The sequence below is a fragment of the Lupinus angustifolius genome, chromosome LG07 (assembly GCF_001865875.1).
Source record: "Lupinus angustifolius cultivar Tanjil chromosome LG07, LupAngTanjil_v1.0, whole genome shotgun sequence".
Lineage (NCBI taxonomy): Eukaryota > Viridiplantae > Streptophyta > Magnoliopsida > Fabales > Fabaceae > Lupinus > Lupinus angustifolius.
The window spans coordinates 8257817-8281216 of NC_032015.1; the positions used below are offsets into that span (position 1 = coordinate 8257817).

A 23400-nucleotide genomic window follows, 5' to 3' on the forward strand; every position below is an offset into this window, starting at 1 on the left:
TAACTAAATAATATAAATGATAAATCTTATCGTGTATAAAACCTTACACCATATACATTTTTTGAAGGCTGTTTCAAAATTAAACACAAACCGATATACTATATTTTAGATAAAATTGACATTTTCTCTTTGAATACGTTTTATTAATCATGTCATATTTACTACATTGGACTAGGGAACACATGGATAAAGCTTGACCAAATTGTCAATAATGTCTTCTAAGGTTGGAAATACTACATGGTAGAAAATGAGATGAATGGGTCAATTTTTAGGACATAATTGTTCTTAGATTATTAGAGTAATTTGATAAATGAGGTTGCATTTTTTGTTGTTGTTTTCTTTCTAATGGGGGACAACAAACATAGACAACGACCATAGTGTGAAAAAATCATTTCTTTTTATTTTCGTCCATTTTCTCTCAACAAAATAGAAATAATACAATAACCTTATCATTATTATTTGTTTATCTAATAGTTAATTCTTATTGTCATGAATGCATCATGTTCCATTCTCTCTCTATCCTAAGGTTGCAGTGATAGAGAAAGAGAAAATGGGTCTCATCTAAATGCAATTGTGGTTCTCAAAATCAAAGCTTTCTTTAGTAAGTTTCTTTGAAAGTTTATGGCTTTATGCTTTTAAATCGCTACATCTTTAGCTTTGATTCAAATTTGACTAGCACTTTCTGAAGGGTGTTTCTTGTTTTCGTTTTTCTCTATGATTTTTGTGTGAGAAATGGGAATTTTCTTTTCAGTATGTAAGTTTTGCTGGCAGGAAAGATAGCATGGGAAAAAAAGTAACCTTGTGAGTAATTTTTTGAGTATTTCAGTGTAGTGATGAAAATGGATAGTTATCACTTTGTTCTCATTCAATATAGAACTTCAAAGGGTGCTATAAATAATCAAAATTTCCAGTTCAAAAGCACAAATTTTGTTCAAGCTCAAGTCTTTGGGCTTAATTGAATGGAGGGTGTGACTTCAAATTAGTTTTCTTTGACTTGTAGGCACAAATTAGTTCAAAAGCACAAATCTTGTTCAAGTCTTAACTTTCTTACCTTTATTTCACCTTTGCAATTCAGTTACCAGATTGGGATTTATTTAATCTTGACCATCTTTGTTACTTTTTATCCTTTTGGAATTTCACTTTGCTCTTGTGCCTATGATTTTGGAGTCTTATTAATGTAATTCTGTTCTTGGTTCTAGGGTAAACTTCTGTCAAGATGCCCGGAAAACCAGATACCGATGATTGGCAAGTAGACCGTGGCGAGCAGATTCAGTTTCAATCATCCATTTACTCTCAGTCTCAGCCTTGGTGGCAGGGAGTGAGGGAAAATGCAGCCAAATCTTCTTCAGCAGATCAGCTAAATGGCTCAGTCATGAATGGTGTAGCTCAATCAGAGACCAATGAGGCACTGCTTGATTTCAATAAACAGATGCAGCCTGGAGCTGATAAATCAGGTGTCTATATTTTTTGCATCTCATTAGACTTTTACTTTATAAATGTGATAATAATTTTGTTTTGTTACTTCTCTTTTTGTAAACACATTTTTCCTTTGAGTAACTTGCATGCTTGTGTTACTTGTTTTATCAGCCATGTTACCACACTGAGTTGATGTTAACCTGCATGCTTAACATAACTTTATGATAATATTTGCTTTACTATCCTGATTTTCGAAACCAATCACACTTATCTCTCGGAATAATAAAAAAAATACAATAAAGCATTTTGCCTCCTCATTTAACACAATTGTTTCCAATGACCTCCATGTGTCAATGGTTAATTTTCATATAAAAAGAAAATTATGATTGAGGGTGAGCCTCGGCGTAATAGTCATGTTACTTGCTTTGTGACCTAGAGGTCACACGGGGTGCCCTTTTTTAAGAGAAAATTATGAGGGAAATATCACTAAAAATGATGTTATTCTTGTCCTGAAAATGAGGAATTTGTGTTCCCGGTGGTGACTTTTGCTTGGTAAATTGTTTTTGTTAAATGCAAAGTTCCTCTGGCACACGCGTGTCTCACGTTTGTAGGGAACATTGCAAGAAAACATGTATGTTATTTCATTTTATAAATTAGGGAGAAGAGTCAATCAGACATATAAATTAGATAAGAAAGTGCATGAGGTACATGGTAGAATTCATCAAAAGTTAAATGTGTCTTTGCACATATACTAGCATGGTATATGAATATGATATTTATTGAAACACTTCTTATTGGTTTCAGGTGGGGATGTTGCCAAAGAGCACCAAAGCATCAAACATGCTCTGTCTTCAACTCCATATACCATGGGAAAACACCTTGGTCCGAATTCCCTGATGGAACTTGTTGGTCATTCAGTTGTAAGATCTTTAAACAACATTTTTCTATGATAGATAGGCATGCTGTGAACTTTAGTCAGATGTCACACATTGCGTACGCCTTTATTAGTTTATAATTGGGAGTTTCAGTTTATAGCTAATAAATCTCTCCGATGTTATGTTACTTTTCTTTTCCTTTGTCTCTCTACTTTCTTATTTTTAAATTCTCCGATTTACAGAATCTGGCACTTAGTACTACATTTTTGGGTGTAAGAATAATGATTATAGGCTTTCTCAACATATGATGCAGGTTTTAACATCTTATCCGTATTCAGATGCACAGTATGGTGGACTCTTGACTAATTTTGGGCAACAAGCTATGGTATGCTAACTATGATTTTCTATAGTAACCACAACTAACCCTCCTTTGATCCATGGAAAAAAGATATTGTTTATTTCTTTTGTTTGGAGTGTAGGATAGATATTATGTGCACACATGTTTGCAAAATGTCACAGGTTCAAATCCCGGAAACAACCTCTCCACTTGAGAGAGTAAGGCTGCATACATCTACCCTTCCTATACCCCACTAAGTGGAAGCCTCATGCAGTGGACCGCCCTTTTTTATATATTTGCATAATGCTGCCTTATTTACAAATTAAAACACTATTATTTGTTTTTGACAGAAAAAGGGTTGTTATAAAACAATAATCATGTATGTGCAAAAATATGGCTTATCACTTATTCATTTTGAAGAAGTTGAGCATTTCAGCAACGATAACAGTGAGCATGGAAATGGTTTGGGCTGTAAGTTGTGGTTCCTTTTAGGTTTACATAAGTTGTTGATCCATGTAACTGACGATTTTTGGGTTTAGCCACGATTTAAATTCTATTTGTTTTTAGGCCCCCGTAATACAAAATAGTGCGGTACACTGTTGTTTTTGTATTTTTAGGGACTAAAAGCGAATAAAGTTCTAATAGGGACTAAAGCAAAAAAATAAACCAAAAATGTATTTAAAAATTCCTTTTACTTACCATTACATTCTGTAAGTGTCTCCATTATGATGGTGTAGCATTTCCGTTAAGGATGGTTTACTCTCTGTTTATATATTTAAATCTAAACTCTCTCCCCTTTATTTTTCGTGAGGCTTTTTATGTTTTTAAGATTCTTTTTTAATCAAGTAAATGCAATACTGTTTTTTTGGCAAATCACTCCTGTCCTAACAACTATTGGCGTGATTCTAGATAAACCCTCAATTGTATGGAATGCATCATACTAGGATGGCTTTGCCACTTGAAATGGAGGAGGAGCCTGTTTATGTTAATGCAAAGCAGTATCATGGTATTTTGAGGCGAAGGCAGTCACGTGCTAAGGCTGAGCTCGAAAAGAAAGTGATTAAAGCTAGAAAGGTATGATTAATATCTAAATTAGTAGGAAGGGGTTCACTGCTTTTTTTACAATGAAACCGAAATGAAGGAAAATAGCTGCAAAAACAAATTTTGTTTAAAGCAATAGGTTATTTTCTACTAGATTAGTAGAAGTTTGTGCACCCATATTCCTTCATTCCTTGTACTGGAAAGAAAAACTTAGCTTGATTTGGTTCAACATATTCCATGTTATGGCTTGCATTATGCTTCATATTTCGTTTCTTTTGCCTTTCATTCTTGTGCTGGTAATCTATTCGATCATTCTCAGAATGATGTGTAGGTGTAGGCAATGGAAGATTATTTATCATGCTTTATATGCTGGACTGCCGATTTTAGTTTCATTTTCATGATTTCTTTGGCTATTTTGCTTTCAATTAGGTCTGCTTCTTGTGGCTATGTGATGGAAAAGACAATACTGAAAAATGACAAAATTGAGAACTCTCAGTATTGTCTATGCTAAGATTCCTTTAGGTGGAAATGATTATTAAAGAAAGGAAAAGGAGACAAATTTGGAGGATATAAAAATATTTGGAGACAAATTTTCAATAGAAACTCATTTTGAATGTAACTAGGCATCAGATCTCGTGCTAGGAGAGATGGTAGGCATAGAAAACAGGAGGAGATAAAAATCTTTGGAAATGATTATTGTTTGTTTGAGGATGAAAGCAGTGCTTTTGCTTTTACTTATTTTTTACGGTGAGGAAATCATCCACTCCGAGATTATTACCGTCATGAATTATTAGTTTTGCCTAGACGGTTTCCACGTCATAAGATATGGTTGCAATAGAGGGAAGAATCATGTAGAAATAGAAGATTTGGCAACATTGACCATAGATCTTGGTTATGTATTTGAAAATGAGGGGTTATGCTATTCAAAAATTAGCAACATAACAACACAACCGTCTATTCTTTGCAATATGTCTTACCCAGGACTTGTGTTTTCTTTTGCATTGAAATTAATTTTCAAATTTGCTGGGGCCTGCAAAGGAACCTCCAAGTTACTTTTGTGGGCCAAAATTACTTTGGATGGAAGTTTTGATTTTTCTTAGGCTCGGAGAGATGATAGGAGTTGAGGATAAAGGTCAAGTGGGTTATTGATCAAAACACTTTCAAGTTTTACAATTAAGCGTAAAACATGAGGCATATAGTGGATGGTTAGGTGGAACATTTTTAGTGGAAGTTTAAATGAATACTGTGAGTAGGATACTCTAATCATTCTAGTTATCTGAAAACAAGTTGAGCTGACTGTTGAGCCTAGCATTTGTTGTTTCCGTAAACATGATTATAGTCTAGGGAAATATCACCTATGACCATGTTGCTTTTTTTTTTTGGGGGCTTCACCGTGATTTGAATCTAACATGGGTGAGGTGTTTTGTACTAATTTTATATCTTTGATTTCTTGCTATTTTTGTTAAGAAAATAGATCATATTCATATTTGTTTCAACATTCATTTCTTGCAGCCGTATCTGCATGAATCCCGTCACCTACATGCACTGAGAAGGGCAAGGGGTAATGGAGGCCGCTTTCTCAATACAAAGAAGCTTGAAGGTAGCAGTTCCGACGGAACCATACGCAACAATAATGGTGCAAACCCCGTAACATTATCTGGCAGCTCATCTGCAGCTCAACATTTGGTTACCAACAATGGACTTCTCGTCTCATCAAATGATCATTACGGTGCATCGCAGTCCATAGTTGAGGACGTGCATCAGGTGCAGAGTTTCACCATTGGTTACCATGATGGCAATGGTCTTTCATCACCATACTATTCACAGTTAAATGGAAAAAAAGACGGAGACTGCTTTGGTAGAGAGAGGGAAAGTGTGCGCATGCATGGAGCCCCAAACGGGGCTGTAAAGTAACATTCCCTCGGAGTTGGTGGTTTTCCCTCTGGCATCTATGGTAACAGTTAGGTACTTAATACTCTTAGTATATATTACTACCTAAGTTTCAAAATAATCGAGCACCTTCGATTTTCGAGAAATATAATCACAGGTCACTAAATTACTCACTCTTGCAGGTAAAGACGAAGGCCTTTGTCTAATCCAAGTTGGAGGAAACCACCCTTATGTTACAGTAATTCTCAGGCAATTCATTCTTGGCTCAGTTACTTAGATCAAAGTGGTGAGATCAATAAGGAAGATTAATGGTACAATCCACTCCTTGTTTGGTCTCCCCTTGTTTCCTATTCCCTTCATAAGTCCACTTGTTAAATGGATTAGAGAGAAAGAAAAAATAACATTGGTTTGTGAACTTTTTAAGTTGATATAATGGTGAAAGTTAATGTTTAAAACTGGATTTGGAGGTTGATTAAACTGTAAACTAATTTGTGTGACACATACTCCACAATGTGTAAACCTTCTTCCCTTTTCCCTATTTGTCCTTCCATATATTGTCCTTAATTGGTGTGTGTAGGAGTTTTTCATGGATGCTTTTGTGCAACCATATGAAAATTTTCTAGCCTATTGTTGTTGTAGCACTTGCATGCTCATAAATGTGTGAAGTGTTGAAGTGAATGAATTTAAAGTTGGTGAATAAATCTGCATGGAGGAAATGTTCCATTGATTAAGAATGAGTCTTTTTACATCTTATTTGGGAAACTTTCAAGCATTCCATCTTAACTTTTTTAAACTTCAGTAAGTGAACCCTTCATAGAAGATGGCACTTGTGTAGAGGTTGAGGTAGAGTGGTTTTTGTATGGTTTTTCTGACCCTATTAATACAATTACATGATTTACCAATAAAAAAACACTGCATAGAAGAAATTTTTTTAGAGTACATAAACATTGAGGGTAGGGGTTGTCCCATCTCAAGATCAAAGCAAGTCTCTAGACTCTGTTAACACTTGTTGAGGTACTTACAGCAACCACAATTGTTCGTAAAGCGTTGCTATATCTTCCTACTAATCCTCCTACCCATAAAAAAGTGACACATGTCATTTATAATTCAATCATTAATTTAATAATTAAAGTATCTTATTGTGACACATGTCATCTTCTTGTGGGTAGGAGGATATAGTAGGAGAATATATCATTTTCTTTGTTTTCTTAACATAATAAGAACACTTTTATACTGTGTCATTCTTATTTTCTTATTTTTGTTCTTAAATATGAACAATTCTTGATTATTCTTAACCAAGGAAAAGAGAGGAGAGATGTAGATTTTGTGAGGAAAAAAGTAGATATTATTCTTATTTCATGACGAGTCGAAATAAGAATGAAGACGTTGTTTGTTATTGTGGATGCACTTATATATTTAAACTTTCAAGTTTAATCAAACTTAGTTAATGCTATCTGGCCTTAACGATTGTGTATTGCATGGGGAAAAATCAAGTATATATATATTAATTTGACCCATTTATAACTAGATAATTATTTAATTTTGAAAAAAACAGCATAAAATAGTAACTATAGCACTGAGCAAAGCCTAAGGATTTCTAAAATTGACATAGTGCTACATTGCACAATACATGTCAAAGGACTAAATTTCTATTTCAATGTGAACCAATCGTTTTCATTTGTGAACATTAAGTTCCCAAGTTTATTATTATTATAAATAATTAAATATAAACAAATACATAGACAAGAAGAATCTCTAGTACACACTATGAAGAGTTAAAAAGTGAGCCTCACATTGCTTTCAAAATGATGTATAGAACAAGCATAAATACAAATTAGGAACAAGGGTTCCTTCCAGGTACATGATATATTGTCTACATAAGCTGTCATGCACCAAACTTGATGGGTCCAAAAGCATTCCCTTAAGCATTTTGGATTCTTATGCAGCAAAATCTGCAAACTTCTTATGTAGCAGTAACTAGACTTGTGAAAAAAAGTAAAACAAACTTCATTTTCAACAAAGATAAAACAAACTCAATCAGTGAGATGGCTACAGAAGAGGCATAGACAGCAAATGTTGTACATACAAAATATAAGCAAGAAGATCATGTTACCCGTTCTATGATACATTATCCAATTTTATACAATTTGTCATTTTTTATATTATCATTGAGGAGAGATGTAATTAATCTAAGAATAAGTTTTTTAAACTTACTTCTCATTCTAGCTTTCAATTCTATAGAAATCTAATAGTTTGAATTAGTGTGTAAATCTAAATCATTAGATGTACGTAGAATTGATGACTATGATGAAAAATAATTTTATAAAACTTTCCCACTCATTATTATTATTATAGGAGTCTTTTACAACGAAACAAACTCCATAACACTATAAGTAGTAACCATGTGTAACTATTAGCACCTATTGGTCCATGTCTCACCATCATACTCTCTCATCATCCAAATATTTGCAATATATTGTATATGCTAAAATCTAATAATAAGAGTAATATCATTTGATGTCAAAATAGTTCCCGATGATCAAATTAGTTTCTATCATATGTTGTAAAATATGTGAAAAATAATTAATTTGAGCATTAAAATTGGTATGGTCGAAAAACATGAAACACTGAAATGTATGTGTATTTACTCTAATAATAATTATATACATTTCTCTTAGAATAGAAAAGAATTGAATATAAAAAAAAGTAAATAAATTTCAAATGTTTTTTAAAATCGATAACACACATGTGACAATAATTCAGAACACCTACGTTGTATAAAAAATGTTGCGGGCGTGGCAGTGGCTTGGCCAATTAATCCATTATTGAAACTGAACCATTGAACAAAACCAACCATAGTCTAATAGATAATTCCATTCCATTTTCTTACTATTTATTTACATAAAAATTAAAGCTTTTGCATCTGGCATCACACCACCATGGAGGAAGAGAAGAAGAGTAGTGAGATAGTGAAGGTGGAACCAAAACCCAGTAAAGGGTTCAGTTCAAAAGTGATTGATTTGTTAGAAAAAGTGGTGGTGAAGTTGTTCTATGATTCTTCATTGCCACATCATTACCTTGCTGGTAATTTTGCACCTGTGCCTGATGAGACACCTCCCACTAAGGATCTTCCTGTTATAGGGTACCTCCCGGTTAGTACTATTACAATTGAATTTAGGATATGTTTATCTTATCAAGCATTGATTTTTCAATATGGTTGTTGAATCTTTATTTGACAAGTGTATTGGATACTTTGATACTTTTTTAATACCTTTTGTTTATATGTCTGTTAATTATTTTATGATTTTTATCATGGGTATTGTGCATCATTTATTGGGGTGTTGTTTATCTATTTTTTTACTTTGAATGTTAATATCAATTTAATGAAAAAAAACTGTATCTATGATGAATAAAAATATAATTCATGAAAGGGTTGTCTCTTCTGATTTAATTTAAAAGAGATAGAAAATGGATAGGCCAATAGTGTAATAAGAGTTTTTTCATTCATATTAAATCATTATTGACTTTAAGTATGAGTAATACAAATCGCATGAATGATGGATGATGTAGACTGTATATAGATATTACACTCTTAATTTAATCGGTCATTTTTTTGTTGACCAGAGAAGTATAAAAAATGACATACCATTGTAAGTGTATTGCAGGATTGCTTGAATGGAGAGTTTGTCAGGGTGGGACCAAATCCAAAGTTTTCTCCTGTGGCTGGATATCACTGGTAAAGTTCTTTTGTATGTTTGAACTGTATATTATGGGGTGTTGCACAAATTTTGTTTGAAAATACATATCTTGGTGACCCATATAGCTCATCAATATAAAGTTGTTGTTTTTCCTATTTTAATTTTTGTGGGAAGTTTGGATATTGATATGGAGCTTTTTTAGTTTATCTGAATTTTAAAAATAGAAGTGTCTTCTTATTGTGGAGTTTTAAGCTTATACCATGTTTTCCTTATCTGTTTTTGCAGGTTTGATGGAGATGGGTGTGTATTTCTCATCCTTTGCACAAACTTATAGTTATTTCGAGTTTGGTAAAGAAGAATTTTCATGTCTGTAGAGTGACTGCATATGATTATAGAATTGGAAGGATGAATGTTCTATTTACTGGATCTTATTATTGCAAAAGCTAGGGAATATTCACGAGCATTAAACTTCAATCGAAATATTTTCTTTTCTTTTTTGGCTGAATGCTTCTTTTGCATTTTGATTAATCATTTTCATGACATCTGTTGAATATGTGGTCATTAATCTGACGTAATGTCAATTTGGATCAATGATTGCAATGTAGTTCCTAATTATGATCCCAGTTCTATTGGAACTGCTTAACCAGATTCTCTAGGATGTTACTTGCATTCTTATGAGTACTTTTTAAGGTTTCCCTTTTTCATTTCTTTCTATCTGTATTTGCTTTATCTATGTTTCATTATATATAAGATGCTCATTTGGTTAACTGTAAGAATGCTCATTTAGTTAATCACTAACCAGTAATTCAATAAGGTATTAGTAATATTTGGGTCACGTTCAGTCCTCAAAGTTCAGAGCAGTGCATCTTATTACGGTGCGGTTAATTTCAAGATTATGTTAATTTCTTATAATATGTTCTTCGGAAGTTTCCCAATCTTTATTTAAATAATTTAAGTAATAATTTTTTAATCCTTATATTTTAGTCTATTTAAACTGTAGTCCAAATCCTGGAAACAGCCTCTTCGGTTGCGGGAGTAAGGTCACTTACATTTACCTTCCCGAGACCCCACTAGGTGGGAGTCTTGTGTACCGGGCTGCCCTTTTTCACTTTGGCATCTGTTCATCCAATTATTTTGTTAAGTAATGATGTACCAGACCATTATTTATGCAGTAGACTTAGATAAACATGACACATCACAATTTGAAAAAACAATGGATGGAGGTTCACCATAGGGATAATATTGGATATCACTGAATTGCAGAATGATTCATGGTTTGCGTGTGAAAGATGGAAAAGCTACATATGTTTCCCGTTTTGTGAGAACTTCTCGTCTTAAACAAGAAGAATACTTCGGAGGCTCCAAATTTATGAAGGTGTGATATTATATTGAAATTATCTTTAATCTTTTGTCTGCAGCAGTATGTACCATTTCCTGCATTACTTGTTTGAATAAGTGATTGACTGCTTTATTGTGCGGACTCAAATACATTTGTGGTAAAAAGTTAGTTGTGTTGTAGTAGTTTTTTTTGGCGTACAATTTGTTGTTAGTTATACATGATCCGAGAAGTCACATTGCAAATTTAGTTTTTATCAGTGGTTTCTGTAGTTATTTTGCTGAACCATTTAAACTTATCGCTCTTTGATCAACGCAATTATGCTTCAGATACTGTAAATGATCAGTATCTCTCACTTTTGTGAGCTTTCTAGCCCTCACTAATTCATGTGTCATGCTCTGATAACCTTGGAATGGAGCAATTCCCCCTTAAAAAGCTTAATCACTTAAGAAACATGCAAACCAAAGTATGTTTACATAGTTCATTGATACAGTGGTTTGATGAAGTTTCAAAAACATAATATGAATCTTTTTAATCCCTTTTTCTTAATTGTGAACTTATAGAAGTTAGCTTCCAATTGACTATATGCTGCAAGATTAGTGTTACCAGTTGCTTCCTTATATATTCTCTTTTACATCTCGTTCTCTGTACCCATATTTTTGTTGTGTATTGGTCGGAATAATGATCAACTAAAAGAACAGGAATGTGGAAAAGCATAGTGAAAAAAGTACTAGTTTTTATTTATTTATAGATTCCCAATATAAACTTAGCTTCTTATATTTAATTTACAGATCGGAGATCTCAAGGGTCTATTTGGACTGTTAATGGTCAACATGCAAATTTTAAGAGCTAAGTTTAAAGTACTGGATATTTCTTATGGAAATTCAACAGGTAAATTATGCTATGTAATACGTTTTCGAATCCATTGTTCTGAGAAAACATAAATGCTATTCAGTTCGAAAAGTATTTCTTATTGTCCCATTTGAAGATTACATGTGTGTTACATTATGTCAGGGCTTCTATTCAGTTTGGTACTTTACAAAGTATATTGCAAATATCTAATTCATCATTCGATTTTTGAAGTAGTCCTTCATTTTTCTTGTCTACAATGAATGGAGAATGCTTTACCTGATACTCATCCGTTGCTAATATACATATTTTGGTGGCATCATATTATGGTTTTTTTAACAACGAAAATTCAGCTCTTACAGAGCTGAAACTAACTTGTGCTCCTACTCTAATTTCTGCCAGCTAACACAGCTCTTGTTTATCACCATGGGAAGCTTCTAGCACTCTCAGAAGCAGATAAACCCTGTAAGTAAAATTCCTATCTGTTTTATTCTTGGAAGATATATAAACTTATTGATTTTACCCGAGATGCCATTGACTGAATATAATAAAGAGATCAAAAAGATTCATCTGTTGTGTCCCTCATCAATTATGTATGGATCAGATGTATTTACTCTCTTCTAGTTTAGGACTGAAATAGTTTCATTTTGAATTTTGCAGATGTTATTAAAGTTATTGAAGATGGTGATTTGCAGACACTTGGCTTGCTAGATTACGACAAGAGATTGAGCCATTCCTTCACTGCTCATCCAAAAGTCGACCCATTTACTGGTGAAGTTATCTACAAATATGTAATTAAGTTGACTACTTTAATGGAATAGTTATTCTAACCCATGAATATCGAGTATGCAGGTGAGATGTTTACATTCGGCTATTCACATACACCACCATATGTCACATACAGAGTAATTTCAAAGGATGGTTATATGCATGATCCTGTACCCATAACAGTACCAGAGCCCGTCATGATGCATGATTTTGCCATCACAGAGAATTATGCAATATTCATGGATCTTCCTCTGTATTTTAGACCAAAGGTATTACAAGTTTTCTATTCTTATAAACTTACAAGAGTACTTTGCTAATTAAATAGTTCAAGAATACCAAATTTGTTGTTGAAATTGTGAAACTGATCTTATTTTGGGATATTTGATTATTAAAATTGCATTTTCTTTATAGTTTTTTTTTGAAAGATTATTTAAATGGTAAAGATCAATTTTTTCTATCTCATTCTATTAGTTAATTAAAATTTTGACCATATAAAAGTAGGCCCATGCTTTAAAAGGCTTTTGTATGAAGGGACAATAAATATAATATAAGTTATTTCTAAGCTTTCTTGACATAGTTGGTTCTTGACACTATTTTCTTACTTTTTTAGCGATCTTTAAATAAAATGTACGTAGTGTGGGACTCTAAGTAGGGAACTCCAAATTACTGTTACAGTGAATATAGTGGGTGTGGGCAATAGGTTTATTTTTTTGTGAGCTTCTTTTCGTGTGGATGGAGGGGTGTTTCGGCAAGAATGCTTTAATGGCATTGAGTCTATTGACTTGTGGCATCAATTGATGAGATGACAATTATGAATTTTGCATTGTTGAGCCAATATTATGACAGATTGGAATCCAATTTTCAGGATATGGTGAAGAAGAACACACTGATATTCACATTTGATTCAACCAAGAAAGCTCGTTTTGGTGTTCTACCTCGGTATGCTAAGGACGAGAAGCATATTAGATGGTTTGAACTTCCAAACTGCTTCATTTTCCACAACGGTGTGTTCATTTGTTTTTCTTTATCCTTAATTTAAAAATTTGGTTGATATTCTGAAGTGACGAATCAGTAAAAATCAATGATCCATAAAACTGAAGTGCTTAGTAACAAAATTGAGTAGTAAGTTTAGTATGATGGATTTTCCCTGCCAACTCATAGAAAAGTACTTAGTTTTTTGAATTGCGGTGATGTTCAACTTTAAAACTCCTTGAAGTAACATACAAATCACTGTATGATATAACAGGAGCAGTATCTGTAATATACATAAGCTTTTGTTTATAAAACAGCTTCAAGCTGTGCTTAAAATTCTTCAATGCTGATTGACTTGCCTACTTAACCTTCTGTATTACTTTTTATTTATTTTTTCTTCCTCTAGCCAATGCGTGGGAGGAGGAGGATGAAGTTGTTCTGATCACGTGCCGCATTGAGAATCCAGATTTGGACATGGTCAACGGAGCTGCCAAGGAAAAGCTTGAAAATTTCTCAAATGAACTGTAAAAAGTCTCATTCATATATGAATTAGTGGAACAATTTTTACTGTATGGTGGTTCTTTGTTTACATATACTGACTACTCTTTCCAGGTACGAAATGAGATTTAACATAAAAACTGGTGAAGCTTCTCAAAAGAAACTATCAGCATCTGCTGTAGATTTTCCTAGAGTGAATGAAAGTTACACTGGAAGGTGAGCTTATTATTTCCACGTTGAGCAAATTTACGGTAGTATAGTTGTAATTTCCATAGTCACCTTTGTTTTTCCTATGACCTTATCAGAAAATAATATGACAGTGCTACTAAATGTGCTTTCCAAATTTTTTTTTAAGATGGAGTCAGAACTTCAACAAAGTTAGCTTATGCTTTTCTTCCATCACTTGTATTTACTGTCATTTTCAAAATCAGGAAGCAGCAATATGTATATGGAACCACATTAGACAGCATTGCAAAAGTTACCGGTATTATTAAATTTGATTTGCATGCCAAACCGGATTCTGAAAAAACAAAGCTTGAAGTTGGAGGAAATGTTCAAGGTCTATATGACTTAGGGCCAGGGAGGTTTGGTTCTGAGGCTATTTATGTCCCGCGTGTCCCTGGCACCAATTCTGAAGAAGATGATGGATACTTGATCTTTTTCGTTCATGACGAGAATACCGGGTATCACTTTCTTCTACAAACTTCTAGCAGTGAATTATGAAAATTATTTTATATGTATAAATTGTTATCACCCTGAGCTGTGACTGTAATGGCCAGTTTTCTCTATATCAATTACTATGACATGGAATTTTCATAATGTCATTTTGAAAAGAGAAACGTCTAAGTATGAATTCAAATTAATGCACTGCAGAAAATCATTTGTACATGTCATCGATGCAAAAACAATGTCGGCAGATCCTGTTGCTATTATTGAATTGCCTCATAGAGTTCCATATGGTTTCCATGCCTTCTTTGTGACAGAGGTTTGTGTCCCTTGAAATTGTTTTTTTTTTCATTGTATTTCGTTCTCTTTCTTTCTACCACATTAATTGGAATGTTCATTTAGTAAGCACCTTCACATGGTTATTATAGAAACATTACACTGAAATATGGTAATGCTACTAAAGCTACAATGCTATGAAAGTGGAGATTCCATAAGAATACTTTTGTTTTCATTTTCACCTTTTGTTTACCATTTTTTAGAAAATAAAACCAAATGTGTTTACTTTAAGTAAATCTGTTTACTTCAGTCTTTGTCTGTGTCAAACATCCCATAAGCAATTTGCATGGCAGGGAAAATTGACAGGCACCAAAAAGTTGGTAACTTCACTTGTTTGGTATTTTCTAAAATTGTTTTTCTCTATTGTGTGCGGCACATGTGTAGGAAAACTTGATATGAAATTCAAAATTAATGCATAAATTTCTCTATGAAAACTGGCTGTTTTCTGAGACATGTCAATGGGCACACAATAGAAAAACTCTTTCTAAAGCATCAATCTTGTTGAATAGATGGTCCCTGAATTTCAAAATTAAGGCAAACCAGGACAAGCTAACATTTGGAAAACATTAGATGCTACCATTTTTCTACCAACAAAAATATTTCTTTAACTTGTTGTTAAATCTTTCCTTTTCTTCATTAATAAAGGGACATCTTAATTCTTAACAAAGCTTAAAAAAGGGCAACTATCTTCTTGTTTGTTCTTATAGTTCAATCAGTCCTGTATCCAATGGAGCAGAAATCTTGCCTTATTCTCTCTCCAATTCATTTAAGTGTAAAAAAGGCAGTCCAGTGCACGAGTCTCCCACTTAGTCGGGTCTAAAGACGATAAATGTATGCAGCCTTACCCTTGCAAGAGGAGATATTGTTTACAGAATTTGAACCGTGACCTCATGGTCATTAAGTAACAGCTTCACTATTGTGCCAAGTTCATCCTCTTAATTCATTTAAGACTCATTTGATGTGAAAAAGTTGGTCCATAATTAGTGACATAATGACATAGCAATGAAGTGTTGCTTGTTGCTTTTCTAGATTTGTTCTTATACTTCAAAACCTCTTAAGTCTCAACCAAAGGAAATTGAATGAAGATGATAAAGTATTACTTCTTGCTTTTGTAGCCTTCTATCTTTTTAATTCTTATACCAAATGGTACTTTAAATGGATCAGGGAGCATATGTTTGATCATTCAATTGACTGACTCAATGATAAGTTACCTCTTTTTGTTTTAAAAGACTAAGACCTGTTGTTTACACTACACTATCCTATTATATTTACTTCATTTTCCTTCCCTTTATTTTAGAAAAAAATGCACAGTGCTAATTTTTTTCATGTCTCTGTGTGCAGGACCAACTGCAAGAACAGGCAAAACTCTGAGAGAGTTGATAGCCACTGTGCTCAATATGTGTTCACATCTTTCTGTAATTTGGCAATTCTGTACTATATATATCCACTATCAGCGTGACACAATCTTTTTACAGTACATAATTATTATAAAATAATAATGAAGTGTTTTTCCAATTTATCATGGTAGTTTGCTTTACTCAGTTCTTTAGATCTTCATCCATAGTATTTTAGCTCTATTTCTTAATGTTTAAAGTATATTTAAACTCCATTTTATTTTAAGAATGTAAAAAGAAGTTTTAAGATAGAATGCTTCAAACATTATGAATTGAAAGATGTTTCTAATAAAAGGGTAGAAGCTGAGTTAACAAAATGTTAACTAAATATGGTTCCAAACTTGAATATAACCATTTCATAATTGGAACGGCCCAGAGATTATGGATCTCTGGATTCAAGGGAAGAAGTTACTGCCTGTACTCACATAACTAGTTTGGATCAATAGGCTCATTGGTCCAGCCATCACTTCCCACACTCTAGAGTTAGCCTAGAATACCACTTTAACTTAGTTAAGTCTTTGTTCAATGCCTCAGTTAATTATATTTGTACTGCTGCTAAATGCTAATCATATTAGTGCGAGAGATCTTCATCTATGGGTTACAACATTTCTTCATTGGCTAAGTGAAAGAAGCATATAAGTGCGTCCAATGTGAGACTTCTTCATTCACACTTGGAATACCCAACATCTCCTCCTCAAGTGTGAATTCTCATCCGATTATTGGATACACCAAAGCTCTCTATCTACTTGTCCCGTTGTTGGCTTATTCTTTCATCAACGGAACACGTCGCCTTGACCTCTCTTCATGAAGACTTTTGACACATGGATCTACTGACCACTTGTCGCTTCAATACTCCGTTGAGCCGTCAGACCATCGGCTCTGATCACTTGTTGGGATATCTTCATCCATGGGTTACAACACTCCTCTATGGCTAAGTGAAAGAAACATATAAGTAGGTTTGACACCACATTTTGACCCAAAACCTTAAGACATTAGGTCTATGGGTCCATCCAGTTATATGCTCTTTAACTCATCCATTTTTGCCCAATGTGAAACTTCTTCATTTACACTTAGAATACCCAACAATTAGTATATTTAAATGTAGCACTAGGGAAGTGGGTGAAACATATATAGGTTTATAAAGGATAGAGGAAAAGAAAGAAGGAAACATAGAAGAATTATTTTCATAAACTTGAATGCTAAACAATATTAAATTATACCTTTAATGGTAGAATTTGAGAGTTAGATGTGAAGTTTCAATGGAGAATGACAAAGCAGACCATGTGAGGTTGTTTAATAAGATATGAGGTTTAAGTATATATCAAATATGTGGAGGAGAATTGAAGGGATATGTATTACTAAAATCTAATTTGATTCTATGTGAGAGAGGTCGACCATACAAAAACTATATACTTCAAATTATTATTAAAATATTTTGATTGTGCAGTTATCTTAAACCCACATTAGTGTAAATGATATGATTTCTAAAGGAACAATTACATTTTATACCCACAACATTTGGGTCCTCTGGAAGTTATTCTTAAACATTTTGAAAAAGGTGTATTCACCCCATAACATTTGTTAAGTGTCCCTATCACCCTTCCAGTAATTGTGTGTCGTTAAACATTTTTTTTATAACTAATGGTATTTTTTTCAACTTTTTAGGTAAGAAATAAATTGATTCTCGAGGGTTTGTAGTAAGAGTATGATATTATGCATTGATAGAATTTATATATGGTCAATCTAATATTCATCGTTTATTTGTGTTACTTTTATTTAAGTATGAATGATAAATAAATATGACTTGTAAATTATATAGTAACAATATAAAATTATATTATACTGCGTATATATTTTTTTTCTCCAGTAGTAAAAGCAATTTGCAACATTATATATATACACAATATATTTGCAACATTATTTATACTAGCGTGTTGACATGCACTCTTGTGCCTGTCAACCCGCTTTCCTATCGTTTGTAATGTATAGTTTGTATTTTATAAATTCAAATATAATTTTTTGCGCTAAATTTACGGTTGAATTTATTCAATTAATCTAATATTCAATTTTTTAAATACACTTTTAAAATAAGAAGATAATAAGGATAAAATAAAAAAATAATATTATATGGGTTTTTTGGTACAAAAATAAAAAGATATTGAGGACAAAATAGGAAAACACAAATTACACCATGATGAGTGGTTATTTTGTGTTTTCCCTTTATTAATAGTATAGATTAACGTTACAAGAATAACTTACAAATAAACCAGGAAAGGTTGCTTGGAATAATGGGTAATAAGCTAGGAAGTAGTGCTAAGATCCACATCAATGTTACCATTCATGGATTTTTCTAAAAAGGAAGTCACACATCCACTATATATCTTCATTCAATATTGTTGCTATCGTAGCTCGCAACAATTTTGAATGACACGAAATAATCGTTACTGGTTGAATCGCAACCATGTTGCTCTTTTTAAGACATTTCATGGTACTGCTAAAATTGTGCAAACAGACTATCAACAATGACATCTCCAGGATAAAACAATCCAATTCTCTTTTATACGATTTCTTACTGTACTTTAAGAATTGCTCTCGAATACACCCACAATATGGCTACCAGTGCCAATTCTCGAATTCCCACAGTATGACTACTCGTGTCAATTCCTTTTCCACAATACTAATTACTAGTGTCAGTTCTCGAAATTCCCACTTTGGCTATCTGTGTCAATTCTCAAGTGTCATGGAAAGAAAGAGGGAGAAAGTTGCAGGAAATGCGTCGGTGGAATATAAGGGGAAGAAAGAGAAGTTGAGAGATAAACACCTTTAACTTGGTGCAAATTATAATGAGAGAATGGACCTCTATTTATAGCCTGAGTCCTCCAACGGTTTTCTAACGGCTCTTTTACCAACGGTTCTATTATCAACGGCTCTATCATAATGGTCGAGATCTCCTCCAACGACTCTTTCTTTGTTGCATGTTAACACACGGTTCAAGCCCCAAAGGCTCCAAAAAATTAAATAAATATTTTATTAAAAAGAATGTCGGGCCGCAACTTAAGGCTTATAAAATAAAGCCTTTCAACTTCATTCCTCCAAGCAAAGTGAGACTAGTGAATTTTTTCATTTTACTTCAAAACATCATTCTTTCAACAAATTCCAACAATCCCCACTTGAAATTAAAAAATGATTTCCGGGAATTTTTGTGGTCTCAGTAAGATTGTGCATAAACAAAGGTGTCATGCGACTTGAACCTTTGCATAGTAATAAGATCCAGATTTTACTCGAGTGACTCATAATCTTGAACTCTATCTCTGACATCAAACCATACACAACATTTTCAAAAGTGTATTATGTAAAGTTTGTGCGTTAAAGGTCATGCACATCTATCCTAGTATAGTGAACGCTCTAGAAATTTATGCCACAAAATTTCATAGGAAGCGGCCCCCACTTCCACATTCACATAGGTGGGTCTATTAAGAGTACTCATGTAGCCTAGGTACTCCACTCCAATTAGAGTATAGTTCTCATTAAGAGTTTAACTCATCCTTACATATGCTACAGGAATCATGCTTCTCATAATTTTATAGCATGTTCATTCTCATATCACTTCACGACTTATTATTACCCATTGAACCTATTTCTTGGGATCTCCAGTCAGTTAGGTCGGGTTACCATCCATGAGTGATCCTCGTTCTAAGGGAAATAGTCACATACTATGAGAAGTATTATAGACTTTCTCTCTAGCTAGTCCTTTCGTCAAAGGATCTGCTAACTCAGTGCGTACACGATCCACTCTAACAAATGTTGTAAATAGTCTAATAGTGTTATGCTTACGATGAATTTGTCGTTTCTTATTGTTATAAAAGCGGTTCTCAATTTTTGCAATAGCCATTGTACTATTACAATGAATCAACACAGCTGGAATCGGTTTTTTCATAGGGAATCTCCGCAAGCAAGCTTCTCAGACAACTTGCTTCTTCACTAGCTATTGCTAGTTATTATCTCAGCTTCCATAGTGACTTGAGCCAAAATAGTCTGTTTCTTTGACTTCCCAGAAATAGTCTCACCAGATATTCTAAATATATAGCCACTGGTAGCTTTAGAATCATCTAAAATAGTATTCTAATTAACATCGATGAATCCTTCTAGGACAACTGAAAATATTTGGTAATGTAATTCAAGGTTCATTGTTTTCTTAAGGTATCTCATTACCCTTTCTATAACATGTTAATGCTCCATACTAGGTCAACTTGTAAACATGCTTAATAATCCCACAACATATGCAATATCAGGTCTAGTGCAATCAATGGCATACCGAAGGCTACCAATGATGCTAGCATACTCCAAAGAAATTCCTTCTACACTTGGATCATATGGTGTGCTAGCAGGTTTACAATCAAAATATTTATATTTCTTTAAGATCTTTTCCACATGATGAGATTGATCCAAAGAAATTCCTTCTTTTGACCAAATAATTTTTATACCAAAGATTACAATTGCCTCTCTAAGGTCTTTCACATCAAAGTTGTTACACAACAATGATTTCACATTATTCACAACATGAATGTTGGAACCAAATATGAGTAGGTCGTCTACATATAGACATATGATAGTGCAAATGTCATTTTCTGATTTATAATAAATGTATTTGTTACTTTCATTCACCTTAAACTAATTCGAGATCATTAAGTCGTTAAACTTTTCATGTCACTGCTTAGGTGTTTGCTTAAGACAATACAACAACTTATCTAACATGCAAACCTTATTTTCTTGCCTATGTATTAGAAAACCTTCAGGTTGTTCCATATAGATTTCTTCTTCCAAATCACTATTTAAGAAAGCACTCTTAACATCCATTTGATGTGCTAATAAATTATGTATCGCAACGAGCGAAATTAGTAATCTAATAGATGTTATTCTAGTAACCGGTGAAAATGTGTCGAAGAAAGCTACATTCTCCCTTTGCCTGAAACCCTTAGCTATAAGGCGAGCCTTGTATTTATTCACTATGTCACCAGGTTTTAGTTTCTTTTTCAATATCACTTACAATCAATAGGTTTGCAACTAGAAGGCAAGTCACCTAAATGTCAGGTCTTGTTAGACTCTAGAGAATTCATTTCATTTTTATGGCCTATTGCCACAAATCAGTATCCAAATAAGTCAAAGCTTCTTGGAGAGTTGATGGATCATCTTTCAATGTATAGACCATATAATCAAGTCCATACTCTCCAGCAGTCCTCGTTCTCTTACTTCTTCTAGGTTCTATTTATAACCCAGTGTTATTATCATTATTGTTAATCACAAGTATGTTACTAGTTGTTGTGTCCCTACTATTCCTTAATTTAAAAGGGAATTTCATTTCATTCAAGTCTACATCGTTAGACTCAATGATCACTTTCGTGTTAAGGTCATAAAACATGTATGCCTTTCTGTTTACAGCATACCCAATGAATACACATTCATAGGCTCTACTTGCGAGTTTAACTCTCTTGGGGTCTGGTATCCGAACATAGGTCAGACAACCAAGTTCTTAAATAAGACAAGTTTGGTTGTATATTCTTAATAATTTCATATGGGGAAATTTTGCTTTTAGCCTTGTGGACTCTATTTAGCACATAACATACAGTTAATAAAATTTCACCTCACTAAGAGGGTGTTACACCAGAACTTAACATAATAGTTACAACTAATTAAGTTAAAGTTTTATTATTTCTTTCAGCTTTACCATTCATTTCAGGTGAATATGGTGCAATTGTTTCATGAATAATGTCATTTAATTTATAAAATAATTAAACATGTTAGATTCATACTCAGTGCCTCTATCACTTCTGAGTTTCTTTATTTTCTTGTTGAGTTGATTTTCAATTTGAGTTACATATAATAAACATGTCAAGTGCTTCACTTTTATTTTTATAAGATATATATAAGTAAAATCAGAACATTCATCAATAAAAGTGATAAAATAACATTTATCATTTCTAGTTAACGTTCCATCTAATTCACATATATTTGAGTGTATTAAATTTAAAGGCTCGGATTCTCGCATTACTGATTTATGAAGTTTTTTTGAAATTTTCGCTTGACTGTATGATTCACAAATTTCAAAATCATTTTTAGATAACTTTGGAATTAAACCTAAGCTACTCAAATTTGAAATTGCACATTTATTAATATGACAAAGTCTAGAATGTACTAAAATCACACAACATGTAAACAAAATCTAAAATTTTATTAATAGAAACATCAACATTTAATTTAAATATGTCATCAGTGGTGTACCATTTCCCACCAAATACCTCATTCCTAGTTAGAGTATACAAGTTTGCTCATATGGTCTGGGTAAAACCAACCTTATTAAGAAAAAAACCAGAAACTAGATTATTCTCATCTTTGGAGTGTGCATTATATCTTTGAGAATCAGAATCTTCTCATATGTAAACTTCAGCTCCACATCACCAGTTCCAGCAACAACAGTGGTGTGAGAGTCACTCAACAACACCTTCTTGTCATCAACATTCATGTATGTTTTGAACATAGCACGGTCATAACAAACATGGCGGGATGCGCCTGTATCTGTCCACCACCAATCAGTTCCTCCAACCATAGTGACCTCATATGATACAACCACGAATGGCTCATCAGCCATGTTGGCCTATGGAGAACGATCCATTGGTTTATTTTTGCACTTGCGTGCCATATGACCTAGTTTCCCACACTTGAAGCAGGTGAACAGGTCTCCAGAGTCATTCTTAGTAGGTGACTTAACATATTGGACCTTTTGAGGGTTCCAATTCTTGTTGCGACTAATGGTCTTAGCCTTATTCCCATTGCGGTTCTGATTCTTGAAATTAGTGCTAGAAGGCTTTAGAACCGCACCTGAGAATTTCTTCTTAGTGCTATCGTCAGAGACAAATAACACCTATTCTCTTGATCTTTCTTACGAGTCTCTTCTTCAATACGAAGACAAGTGATCAAAGATTGCAAAGAGATTTCTTTGGTCTTATGCCTTAGAAGGTTTTTGAAGTCCTTCTAGTTAGGAGGCAATTTGTTAATTATGACAACCACTTGGAATTGCTCATCTAGGAACATACCCTCAGAAATGATCTCATGAACAATTTTTTGTATCTTGTGAGACTAAGACTCTACTGATTTATCATCAGTTATCTAATACTTGAGGTAGCGGCTGACAACATACTTTTTAGTGTCAACTTCCCCGGTATCATACTTCTTTTCAAGTGCATACCAAATTAATTTGGCAGACTTGTATGGGTTGTAGTAATCATAGAGATCATTATACAACCCATTCAAAATGAAGTTCCTACAT

The 23400-nt window shown here is 33.4% G+C and overlaps 2 protein-coding genes and 1 long non-coding RNA gene across 6 annotated transcripts in view; 2 read left to right on the forward strand and 1 right to left on the reverse strand.

Moving 5' to 3' along the window:
• The window catches only part of LOC109352185, a 13815-nt gene extending 4568 nt beyond the window's left edge, over positions 1-9247 (reverse strand). The window contains exon 1 of the long non-coding RNA XR_002108339.1: positions 9206-9247. This is a non-coding gene — a long non-coding RNA (uncharacterized LOC109352185). The remainder of the gene's footprint in view (positions 1-9205) is intronic.
• Positions 461-6186, forward strand: LOC109352183 (nuclear transcription factor Y subunit A-1-like). Of its 3 annotated transcripts, none has more exons than XM_019594048.1 (7): positions 461-601; positions 1200-1454; positions 2221-2336; positions 2605-2676; positions 3538-3702; positions 5182-5629; positions 5742-6186. In XM_019594048.1, the coding sequence occupies exons 2-6, from the start codon at positions 1217-1219 to the stop codon at positions 5581-5583; spliced, it is 993 nt and encodes a 330-aa protein (XP_019449593.1). In that variant the 5' UTR covers positions 461-601; positions 1200-1216; the 3' UTR covers positions 5584-5629; positions 5742-6186. The 3 variants fall into 3 exon arrangements, 1 of the variants encoding a protein (XP_019449593.1); XR_002108338.1 differs by having other exon boundaries at positions 463-616; positions 1203-1454; positions 5182-5634; XR_002108337.1 differs by having other exon boundaries at positions 464-601; positions 5182-5634.
• Positions 8419-16204, forward strand: LOC109352182 (carotenoid 9,10(9',10')-cleavage dioxygenase 1). Of its 2 annotated transcripts, none has more exons than XM_019594047.1 (14): positions 8419-8711; positions 9225-9295; positions 9543-9557; positions 10521-10632; positions 11385-11484; positions 11845-11907; positions 12103-12218; positions 12300-12479; positions 13076-13214; positions 13589-13706; positions 13795-13896; positions 14112-14363; positions 14554-14665; positions 16024-16204. In XM_019594047.1, the coding sequence occupies exons 1-14, from the start codon at positions 8499-8501 to the stop codon at positions 16051-16053; spliced, it is 1623 nt and encodes a 540-aa protein (XP_019449592.1). In that variant the 5' UTR covers positions 8419-8498; the 3' UTR covers positions 16054-16204. The 2 variants fall into 2 exon arrangements, with proteins under 2 accessions (XP_019449592.1, XP_019449591.1); XM_019594046.1 differs by having other exon boundaries at positions 12103-12213; positions 12295-12479.